The sequence below is a fragment of the Crocodylus siamensis genome, chromosome 1 (assembly GCF_052110815.1).
Source record: "Crocodylus siamensis isolate JL-2025a chromosome 1, ASM5211081v1, whole genome shotgun sequence".
In the NCBI taxonomy this organism is placed as follows: Eukaryota; Metazoa; Chordata; order Crocodylia; family Crocodylidae; genus Crocodylus; species Crocodylus siamensis.
The window spans coordinates 321,187,887-321,200,259 of record NC_143395.1 but is presented as its reverse complement, the minus strand read 5'-3'; the positions used below and the strand labels follow the sequence as shown (position 1 = coordinate 321,200,259).

General features: G+C 42.7%; 1 protein-coding gene across 9 annotated transcripts in view; it reads right to left on the bottom strand.

The window, feature by feature from the left end:
* The window catches only part of DZIP1 (DAZ interacting zinc finger protein 1), an 82,985-nt gene that overhangs the window by 43,334 nt on the left and 27,278 nt on the right, over nt 1-12,373 (bottom strand). For 7 of the 9 annotated variants that reach the window (XM_090023398.1, XM_090023416.1, XM_090023407.1 and 4 more), the window contains 4 exons: nt 9,492-9,653; nt 8,355-8,492; nt 2,175-2,237; nt 572-712 (listed from right to left, as the gene is read on the bottom strand). In XM_090023398.1, coding sequence (XP_089879524.1) covers nt 572-712; nt 2,175-2,237; nt 8,355-8,492; nt 9,492-9,653 — 504 coding nt within the window. The remainder of the gene's footprint in view (nt 1-571; nt 713-2,174; nt 2,238-8,354; nt 8,493-9,491; nt 9,654-12,373) is intronic. The other 2 variants (XM_090023443.1, XM_090023462.1) reach the window with 2 other exon arrangements.

Genomic DNA, 12,373 nt, shown 5'->3' with positions numbered 1-12,373 from the left:
CAAGCAGAGGCTACAGGACCTGAACCTGTTCATCCTCCACAAGAGAAGGCTGAGAGGGGATCTGGTGGCTGTCTACAAACTGACCAAGGGGGACCAGCAGGCTATGGGAGAGTCCCTGTTCCCATAGGGCTACCAGGAGTAACGAGGAATAATGGCCATAAGTTGACCAAGAGTAGATTCAGGCTAGATATCAGGAGGCACTACGTCACAGTCAGGGCAGCTAGGTTCTGGAACCAATTTCCAAAGAAAGTGGTGCTTGCTCCTACCCTGGGGGTCTTGGAAAAGGAGGTTAGATAATCACCTAACCAGGGTCACTTTACTCCAGCATTCTTTCCTGTCCAGGAGGTCGGACTTGATGATCAGCTCAGGTCCCCCCCAACCTTACGTACTATGAAATTACATGCAGACATGCCCAATGAGTTGTAAGTTGCATCTCATTCCTAGTACAAATGTGTAACTTCAATCACTGGATCTCATTATGCTTTATGGGACTGAAACTTTATCAAAAAACAATTGCTTTTAAAAACCTTTTGTTATGTCTTCATACCCAAAATATATTTTAAAAACAAACCTGCTTTTTCTGAGTAAGAATTAGCTCATTCTGTTCCTGAAGTCTCTGCCCTAGCTCCTCTATCCTCTTCTTATAAAAGGTATTACTTTTATTCAGATCCTCTGTCATCGATGATTTAAGCTTCTCAAGCTGCAACAGAAGCTAAAAAACAAGTAGTGGGAAAAATAGGTTGGTAAAAAGAGTGCATAAAATGTTTTAATATTTTATTTTTTCAAATAAACAGAATTTTGGTTTAAATCCTTCTCTCTAGGAACATAATCCAGAAAAGTATTTAGCAATGTGTCACTTCACATGAACGTACTATAGTGCTTCCTGAACCTTGGTCTTGATGACTTTTCATTTTCACGGAGACTATACAAAATTATAGCACATAGAAAAAGATGTACATATAGAGTGTGAACATAGTCTGAGAGTAGGACATACAGAAAAACGTATATTTATATCAAAATTTACATTTCCACTGTTGCCAAATGACACTATTTTAGGGAAAATGCATCAGAATTTGGCCAATGTATACAATTGGCTTGTTTGTCCATTTAGGCTTAATGAGTACTGGGGATCAGCATTAATGAGATAAATTAAGTACATGCCTTCTGAGGGGGTTCGGTGGCTCTTCCCAGCCCTTACCAAGGGAAGAGTGGTATTGCCCATGTAGCCTCTGATCTATTTCAGTTGTAATTTTGACAGTTCCTACTTTGACATACAGATCAAGAGGAAATGAAAGGAGAAAGAAAAAGAGAAAGAAACTCAGAAAAGGAAGGAGATATGACTATAACGGAGAAAGCCTCAGATATTAAAAAGGTTAAGGAAGAGAAGGATGGAAAGTAAAATACATGAATTAATGCAAACTTGACATTCTGTGATGGTGTTTTTTCCTAGGACTCAAAGATACTGTGCTAAATAGTCAGAACAGCTTTAAAAAAAAAAAAAGGGTTAGGGCTTGAGGGTCCTGCACTAGAAGAAGCTTCCTACTGCAGGTCCCAATTAGATGAACATTTGCATTCTCAGACGATGTTATATTTAACTAATCATCATATCTATAATAAGTATGAAAATATATTGTGTACCACCACTTTATACACTTGTGAAAATATTATATACTCTTCAGGCATGTATATACACAAACTCTTTTACAGTTAGAATAGTTCCCTGATCTTGACTGTTATCTTCTGGGTGCTGCCACTAAATAAACACATAGAAAAGTGAACAACTCTGCCTACTCATAGGACTTACTCTGAACATAAATTATAAATATCTGCATTGTCTAATCCAGGAGGTATTGTAAGCTAACTGCATACGTTCCATCCATGAAACACCTTTATTCTGTTTGCTTAAAAATGTGAAAAACATGCATGTTATTTTAAGAATATTGCTATGCAGTCTCAAGGCATGATAGCAGAGCAGTTAAGGTGTTTTGGTATGGCTCCAGATGCATGAATTCAAACCCTGCTGTGGACTTAAGCTAAAGGATTCCACCTCCCCCAGTCAAACTACGTATAAATGGTTACTTAGTCATACAAGCTGAGGAGTCGAGCAGCTGGAAGTTACAGCTTGCTACACTGTCCTCCTGTGCCATTAGGTACAGCAATAGGGGTGCTCTTACCTGGCCCTTTTCCTTTTCATGCTCCTGATGAAGGGTTTGGACTCTAGAAGTCCATTTACTCTCCTATATGAAGGAAATCAATGTCAATTTTCACAACTGTATTTGTATAAATATTGGTTAATAACAACCTTAAAGTAGAGAATGTGCTTGAAACAAGACTAAAATTTTTTAAAATTCAGTAAATGCTTATTCATTACTTAAAACAGCACTGAAGTGCCTCACATGTTTTAGTGTCATTAGGTTATTAAACATCCTGGAAGTATTATTATATTTGTTCATAGTAACCTTGATTTGCATATTTGGGCAGCCAAAAAGGGGAGACTATGTGGAGCCAGGAGGAGAACAAGCCAGAAGCTGCATGTCTCAGTGGCCACATATACACGTGTTTTACCGCAGAGTAGACTATTGACTGTGGAGTAAAGCATTACCAGATGCGTCTACATGAGACACTTTACTGCACAGTAAACCAATTTACTGGGCAATAAGCATCAACGTCTACATGTGCAGATGTTTACTTCACAGTATATTGGTCTACTCCTTGGTTAGTTTGCTATTTACAAGTGCAGGTAGCAAATTAACTGTGGAGTAGTTACTGAACAGTAAGGCACGTGTAGACGGCAGACTGGAAGCAAACAGCAAAGGGCAGAATTTCCAGGGGAGGGGACTTTTCTCAGCCCTGTGCCCCAGTCATGAGGCTGGGAAAGAGCTGAGGGGAAGGGGCAAAGCTTGGAGCTGGCTGGGACCTGCCTCAGATGGGTACAGGTCCTGGCCAGCCCTTTGGGCATAGAGCTTGTCCCCATGTGCATGGGGCAGGAGAGCTCTGCAGCAGCAGCTCTCTCAACCTGTGCACATCAGGACCCCATCTCCTGGCTCTGTGCTCCCTGCCAGCCTCAAGGCTAGCACCCAGGGAAAGCCTGGAGCTCTCTTTGGCTGCTGCAGGGAGGCAGAGCAGGGTGGGAGCAAATCTGCTCCCAAGAGGGAGCACATGTAGATGTGCTCCCCAGTAGGCTTAGTGTGAAGTAAGCCTACTTCAAATTAACTGCACGTGTAGACACGCCTATTGTCTATACATGTGATAGTATTAGGCCATAGTAAACTAATCTATACCGCAGCAAGACAGTACTGTTGGGGACAGTACTGTCTTAGCTGAGGTAATTAAAGTGCAATTAAACACATATGTAGGTGCTGACCATGGGCATAAACTGCACCAGGTTAGCCCAGCCAGCAGCAGGCCAGACTACTACCTGCCATCTAGCCACAGCTTCATATTTTCAGCACCCTTGTGCCTCAGGCACCCCCTCCACCACTGCCACCCAAAGCCTGGTGCTGTGCCCCCTGCTAGCCCATTCTTGCTCTGCCCTAGCCCAAATTGGTGCCATCCCGGGTGCATGTGTAGGTTCTGCACCCAGGAGTAGTTTACTCTTGTTCAAATTCCTCCCGAGTTTATTGCTCTGTATCTAGATGCACCCAGTGAGATAGATGCTGCCTTGGAGGGGAAAGGGTACTGGTTTCTCGCCTGGGTCCCTGATACCAATTCAACAGAAACTTTCACAGTGCTGTTTAGCCATTTTACCTAAAGAATAATAAATGCAAGGTGCATCAGGCCAGCTTCAAGAATAGAGTTAGAGAGAGGTATCTCAGCAAAGCCTAACCTATAGCTCCCTGGTTAGACCACTTAGCTAGGAAACAAAAGACACAGGTTCAAATCTTTTCTGGTTCAGATCAGAAGTGTGGGGCAGAAAGTTTTCCAGTGCTTTATTTTTCTGTGGGAAATTTTCCATTTCTAAAAAAGCCATTGTTTCAAAGAATTCATTAGTAACAATGAATGGATGCAAATACAATATTAGGCAAGCTTGGCAGTTTCAAAGTTGTAAGTAATGTTTTTCAGATACTTATCCCTAGGAAGTGAGAGAGAGAAAGAGTACATATATCTTTTATTGATCTGTAAACAGGAGGGTAAATACACTCACATTATAATCCAAACCAAAAATCAAGGTATGAATTCACCTAATTGGCTGCACAGGTCAAATCAAAACCAAAGCTAAAATTCTTATTTCATCTCAGGCTGCAAGCGAAAGGAAAACCAAAACTAAACCTGTGATTAATTTTTGTTTCACTTTCAGTTCAGCAAGCACACAGAGTAGTGTCTTATTTCTTTTCTTGAGCTGGGGGAAGTTGGAAGTGTTTGTATAAGATCTGTTAGTTTTTTAGTGCTTTTGGTTTGAAAGAGTCATAGTCATGTCTAATCAGAAAAACACTAGTGCATGGCATCATTATAGTGAAGTTCAAGCTATCGAAGGAAGGAAGAAAGCTGGTAGATGTAAATACTGCAGGCAAGAGTATGCTAACAACGTAACAAGAAAGGAGAAACATTTAAAAACATGTAGAAACTGTCCTGAAAGAGTAGAAGCCATACACAGAAAGCTAATACAAACTGGTGGAGCAACAACATCTGAGAAAAGTCTACTTCAGGAATCCTATGGAAGTAAACAAATTAATATGTTAAACAACAGACAGTACAGACTAGCATCTATATTGTTTTGAAACATTAACAACTTTTAAAATTATAATGCAACTCTGAACTATTATTTATTTATTTATTTAAAATATTTGTATCCTGTTCTTCTGCTTGCATTAAGCACCCAAAGTGACTTAAGCTTAACAATATATATTTTTTAAATTACATAATAGATAAATAGTTAACTATTTCAACCCAGCAGAGCGAGCTTAGTCCTCTGGCTGATGGCAGAGGCCAGACTATACTTCTCTTTGGCTCTGCAGCCCCAGGGGAACTGAGCAGCAAGTTGAGCAGCAAAGTACTCTTTCTGGCAGGGAGGGGAGAAGTAAGCTCCCTGCTGCTTCTCCTTCTCCTTCTGATGGATGAGGCCAGACTAGAATAGGGTAAAATAAAAATCTTTCCCCCCCATTTTGTTGCAGGAACTTGATAGCTCAAATGAAATAGCAGATTTGCAAAAAATGGAAAATGAAAATGTTGAGCTGCCAGGTCTGGGGGGAAGAAGAAGCAGGATCCTTGCTTTCAAGATCACTGTCACCAGATATGTGATCCACCATGAGTAGCTGTTCAAGACAGTCAACCTTTTTCTCAAGCTTTGTGGACAAAATGTCAAAAGAAGATAAAGAAAATGCAGAGGAGACATTAGCTTGATCTATATTTGCAAGTGGCATACACCTCTTTCCATAACTGAAAATCAATACTGGAAGGAACATTACAAACTAATTCGCCCGTCATATAAGTTACTGTCACGTCACCACTTATCACATTCTCTCTTAGATGGAGAGTACAACAGAGTTCAAACAATGGTTATTCAAAGAATTGGTCAAGCAGAATCACTGACTCTGACGTCAGATGGATGAACTGATATACAAGGAAACTCTTTATTGAACATTATGTTAGCAACACCTGAACCAATATTCCTGAAAGCAATTGCTACCAAAACTTTCTTGTCATATACAAGTGAATACACAGCAAATTACTGAGTGAAGAGACTGAAAGTGCAGGTTCCTCCAGGGTACAAGCCCTTGTAACTGATAATGCGAGTAACACAAAAGCTGCATGGCAAATATTAAAAGAAAAGTATCTTCATTTAATGGTATTTGGCTGTCTTGCTCATGGGTTGCTTGTCTGGCAAAGGACATAGTGAATACAATGAAGACAATATTGGCACACTGCAAAGCGATTGTGAAGGTATTCAACAATCATCATTTTGTTAATCAGACTTTGAAGAAATTACAGAAAGAGAAGCAGGGGTATGAATGAATGAAAATATACTTGAGCTTTTGCCTCCTTTACCTCTATTCAAAAATGAAGATGTAAAACAAATGTTTATTAAGAGATCTGAGTTTTGCTCTCATCCAGTTCATCTAGTAACAAAACCTTTTCCACCTTAACACAGAGGACAACATTTATCAGAAGATGAATTATCTACTGCTCTTGATACAATTATGGAAGTAGCTAAGAATGTCCACAATATCGACAAAATAGCTGTGATTTCATAGATTTCATAGCCATTAGGGCTGGAATGGACCCTGGTGGATCATCGAGTCCAGCCGTGTGCCCCAGGGGCAGGAAGTCAACAGGGATCATAGGATCCCAGCAAAATAAGCATCCAAATGTGTCTTGAAGGCATTCAAAGTGGGTGCTTGAACCGCCTCTGGTGGCAGTCTATTCCAGACCTTAGGGGCTCAGACAGTAAAGAAGTTCTTCCTTATGTCCAGCCTGAATCAGACGTGGCAGAGTTTGTGACCGTTCAATCTTGTCATCCTTTGGGGTGCTCTGGTGAACAGATTTTCCCCCAGATCCTGATGAGCACCCCTGATAAACTTATAGGTGGCCACCAGATCACCCCTGAGGCTGCACTTTTCTAGGCTAAAGAGTCCCATGGCTCTCAGCCTCTCATCGTAAGGTCTATTTTCCTGACCTCTGATCATGCACGTGGCTCTTCTCTGCACGCTCTCAAGTGATGACAGACATTGTTGAGTGCCACGCAAAAGAAAAACTTCAGAGCAAAGACATTATTTGGCGGGCAGCAGAGAATATGTTTCCTCTCACAAGGTGGAAGGGATACTGTAACACCCACCCGACTGTTGTCCAGGATTGCTCTAAGGACCCTAAGCATTCCATCAACAGTGACTTCTTGCAAACAGAACTGGAAGGCTTTCAGCTCAATTAAGACAAAAAGGAGGAATACAGTAAGAAATGAATGCACTGCTAAGCTTGTTTCTGTTTCTTAAAATTTCTTGCTTCTGGAGAATCAGTAAGAAGCACAATTAGCGAAGATGATGCAGCGTGATGATAAGTTGCCCTTTCTCATAGATTCATTGGTAAAACCATCCTTTAGCGAAAGAGAATGTGCTTCAATTTGCCTCAGTCTGATTCTGGAACGGAAGTCATAAATAGTACAAGTGATTCTACAGATAGCGACAGTGAAACTGGAGGTGGTGCAATGACCTCAGTGGAAAGGAGTTAAACTCTGTTGAAGTAGATGAGTGGACAGCCACAGCATATCATGCACAGACCTTTGGGGTGTGCTAAAATTAGTGTACCAACAGTTTTCAGTGCCTTCATTTTTTTCTCAAATTTAAACAAACAATGTACGGGAAGTACATGCTACTGTGTATTGTATTTAAATTTTTACAAGTATTCCAATAAAAATAATTTCTTTCAACATAAAGCTTTGAATATAACATTTAAACCACATTAAGTGTGCTGTATTTAATTTTTTTCCTAGTCATATATTTCAGTTCAAATACTTGTGGCTATAGAGACACAAAATTAACATGGGTGTACTTATTTAGTTGGGGTTTTTTTACTAAATACAAGTCAAATAAACATGCTAAATCAGATCACGCTCTATTGGAATTAAACATTTTCCAGAAAACCCACATTTCTGGTTCAAACCCTAAAACCTGGATCTCCTGCTTCTTGCACTAATACCCTATTCACAGGACCAGACCCCAGTGTGGAGAGTTGGCTGGGGTAGGTGCAGGACCCCAGAACCCAACCATAGCATGCGGGGCCAAGCAGGAACGGTAACAGGGCTCTAGACCCTGATCCTAGCACATGGAACTGGGTAGCACAGGCTCCCAATTCTAGCATGGAGAGCTAGATGGAGCTAGCATGAGGACTCAGAACCCAATCCCAGTGGGCAGAGGTGGCATGGGACCTTAGAGCCAATCCTGGCAGGCAGAGAAGGTGCAGGGCCCCCAGGGCTCAATCTTGGTGTGCAAAACCATTCATCTGGCCTTTGGGGCCAAAATGTTGTAACCCACTGTTGAAACCCCTGTGTTAGAATACAACTCGTTTTTCATCATGTTTTGATCATTATGGCTACTTCTCATTTTTCAATTTTTAAATGTATTTTAACAAACCAGCCTCTAGAGGCAGATGCAAGTGTTTTATATGGCTTGTACCACTACATTTCTTTCAGAGTATATTGGTCACAGCTTAGTATCCGCATCAGATGTGTCTAATGCCCTCTTCATGCCATGATAAGAAACATTTTCATTACAGAAATTATTAATGGTACTTAGCAGATAGCCGTAAATCAGAAAAGAAACAACTACTTTAGAAATAAGAATTACAGAAATTTTCCAATCTTACTTGTTGAAATACAAACAGAGACTAAATAATTAGCGAACCTCATAGTATTAGACCGCTACCTGTTTTTCAAGAAGTCGCATCATATTTTGATAATCCTGAGTATTCTGAGATTTCTCTTCTGTAAATTCTTGGCTGTCTTTTAAAGTGCCTAGATTGGATTTCAGCTGCATATTGGACTGCTGTAACTCTAAGAGCTGCTAAGAGAGGGGGAAATGTCTGTTAAAGGCCAGCGCCAGTACATAATAAAAAATGTTACTGTAAGTTGCTATTTAATATGCAGTTTACTTTAAAAAGAACTGTACAGATTCTCCTTATAAACACTTCTAAATAACAGATATACTGTGAGTGTAGGGATGCAAAAGAAAACAGCTCTTTCATGTGCATTACTTTTCTGATTTAACTATATTCTCACAATTTTTCCTCTAGACAAAACTCCAGGAAATACTTCTTTTGATACTAAGGAAAGCATTCCGTCATTCTACTCCTTTAGGACTTTCCTAGGAAGGCGATTCCTTTTCACTGAAGCTTATGCTCTCTTTATTTTGGTAGATGCCAAAATAGACACAAATAATATGTTATTAACCAATGCCAAAACAAGAACTCAGAGGTCAGGGCAGAAGGGAATACTATTTGTAGATCTGGCAGTCCAAGTGGCAGCCTGTGGGCCACATGCAGCTTGTTAAGAGTTAATTTGAGGGCCTTGGGTTCACACCCAATCCTCCCCCTGCCCCTCCCCCACACACCCGACTGCAGTAGCACCAGGGGTCTCTGCTCTTCCACTCTCTCCTCTGACTTCCTCTTCCCGCCCTGATCCCAGAGGACAGAATGGTATGGTGCACCACAGCCCATAGTGCCATGGATATGAGCGCATGGCGTGGGGTTCCCAAGTAGCACAGTGTACTAGAGAATCCTGAGGCTAGGGAGCTGAAGGTAAACCCAGGTTATCTGTATGCACAGCGTAGCAGGGGAAGCGGTGTGCCTTTGAAGGCTAGTGGCTTGCACTGGCGTATCTCACAGGCATGCAGCCCCCACCTGCTTAGAGATTAGACCCCTGATAGAGATTATAACCATACCTAAGTCACCTAATAAATTTAAAAGTTTCAGAGCAAACTAGGGCATATAGTAGGTTTCAGATGAACCAAGATCACTGCATCCCAGTTCACATTTACAAAAAAATCCATATTTAAATTACTTACGTGTTCTAAGCTTGTATTTCTTGAAGCTAGTTCTTTGAACTCCTGCATAAACATCTCTTTCACTTTCTCTATTTCATTAGCCAATTTTTCTTTTTCTTCCTCTTTCCATTTATAAAACGCTTGCAGTATTTCTTCTTCTTTTGATTTTTGTTGCTCGCATTCCTGAAATTATTTTAAAATGTTACTTGAAGAACTGTCTCACATAAAATACAAATGCAAATCTTGAAAGAGGAAACAATTATACTTATTCTCCAAATATTACTGTTTAACCGCAACATCCATTTTTAAACAAAAAACTTTCCCACTGGAATCAGTTGTTTTCTAAAAAAACCCCACAAAAAACCCCACATGCTTGTTCAAAAAAATAAAATTTTGCTTGCACCATATTCATCTGTTAATGTTCAACCTCTAATTTCTTGTTTTATATATGTTACTACTACTGTCTTTAATATATCAGAGTAAAGTAATGGGAAGTTCTACCTAAAAACTGTCAGCATGTAAGAATTAGAAAAAAAGAACAATGTAAGGCAACAAGTCTAACCAAGTTTCATCATATACACAACTCTTACGACATGGTCACACTGCACAGTTCAGATTATTAATGTGATAATGAAGCAAAGTGCAATCCACTATCCTAATGAAAAAGTAGGGAAGCATGTAATCAATCCAGCATGGACTGCAACAAGTCACTCAAAAATTTCTGGAAAAAAACCCAGCAATTTTAAAAGACTAAGCTAAACAGGGCACGCTGCCCCTCATATAAATGGACAAGAAAAAGGGTCTTGAAGGTTCACTCTTGTTAGTATCATTGTTTTGAATACAGCATCAAGGAAGTAGTAGTTGTCATCTACTTGTTGTTCAGCGCTTAATATATATTGAAATAAGCTGGCAGGCTCAACTACCAGTATGTGCCAGTGAACAAATGTGCTTAACACATGCTTCTAAACAGACGTGTAACTGGGTGCTGCTTGCTTGGCTGCGGCGCACACATCAGCATCAATGTTAGCACAAGGGTCCTGCCAGTAGAGCAGCTGCTGATATTTTTGTACCACCTCCCAAGGACTTGTTAGATCCAGATGAAATGGAGGAAAACCCCAAAAGGATTGGACATCCCCTGCCTTCTGGCAGATGTCATCCTGGAGCTTCTCCTCAGAAGTAAGATCCTCTACTTCTTCCTTCATGAGATCTGAATGATGCTAGAAGGCCTCAGGTTATTCCCTTGCTATTAGTAGCCCCCCACCCCCCCGCACAAGCCTCCAGCAGAGTCACTTCTTTTGCCACTTGGTCAGGATTACCCAGAGAGTGGGAGAGGGACAGCAAGCAGGACATAACCCTCCCCTGCAGGCAACAGTGGCATTGCCCAGGAAGACTTCTTGCCTCACTCCACTGACAGTTTTAACCTTTTCCTACAGCTTGTCCTGCTGTATGTAAAGTATGGTGCCTTGAAATGGCCAGAATAACTTGTCTCAAAATAACTTAATTGTTATTAAAGAACAAAGGAGCCAGGTGCAATGACACCATTAGAGAGTGGGAAACTGACTGCCAGCTTGCAGGAGTTGGCCGAGCCATAACCTTCCTTCTATATTGGTTCTCGTCTGCCAAACTGACAGCAGAGATGATACAGGCTGGGTACATACATCAACACAGAAAAGATACTGTCACCTATAGGAAATAAAGCTGAACCTCTCACAACAGACTATTCCTACTAGGGATGTGCGAAGCTTCAGTAGCCGATTCAATTTGGAGAAGATTCGGCCCAATTTGGGGACTAAATCTCCAAATCCAAATCAAATTGGGAGACCAATTAAGAGCTCTGAATCAATTCAAAACATCCACATTGATTTGGAAAAGTTTCGGAAAAGATTCATCCGCTTTGGAGATTTGGCCATAGACTAAACAGGCAGCTGACACAGCTGCCTCCAGCTGGTAAGCCTGTTGGGGCTGGGGCAAGCTGCCCAGCCAGGGCAGGGTGCATTACTCAGGGAGGGGAGCATAGGGGGCTGTGGGATATGGGTGTGGCAGCACTGGGAGCAGGGGCTCTGCCTTGCTGCTGCTTGCCCAGCTGAGGCAGGGGGAGGGGGCAGGATGCGGGCGAAGCTCGCTCCAGGAGGAAGGGGGCAAGCAGCAGCAGGGCAGAGCCCATGCTCCCAGCGCTGCCATGCCTGCATCCCATGCCAGCTGGCAAGAGGCAACAGGGCAGAGCTCTCACTCCCAGCACTGATGCAGGCGCAACAGCACTGGGAGCCAGTGCTATGCCCTGCTGCCACCCGGAGTGAGCTGCGCTTCCATTGCACCCCCCTCCCCCCCCTGCCGGCTTGGCAAGCAGCAGCAAGGCATAGCCACTGTGGTTCCCCCCACCGGGGCAGAGGCAGGCACAGCCAGAGGAGCCATGGGAGAAGCCCCCATGGCTGCCCTATCCAGCCCCATCCCCTGCACAGCCCAGCCTTCTGGCACTTTAAAAAAAGGCCCCGCACTTACTGGCCATTCAGGCTTCTGACGGCTCATGGCAGAGTCCCCCTCCCACTGTGCGGGGCGGTGGAAATCCACCCCCCCCAGGCACCGGCACAGCAGCTGCCCCATGGCGTGGGTACAGCATGGCTCAACAGGATGCTGTGCACCATCTGGAAGCTGGGGTGGCTCCACGTGTCAGCTGGAGCCTGGCAAGCTCAGCCCCAGAGGCCCTGGCTTCCAGGCAGTGCACAGCACCCTGCCGGGCTGTGCTGCACCTGCACCATGGGGCAGCTGTTGTATGGGTGCCAGTTGGGGGGGCAATCCCCGCTGCCCCCCACTGTGCAGGGGGCTCTCCCACAAACACCCAGGGCCTCCAATTGATGCTGCTGCAGCTGTGAGTATGGGGCTTAAGGAAAAAAAGGGAAAAAGGA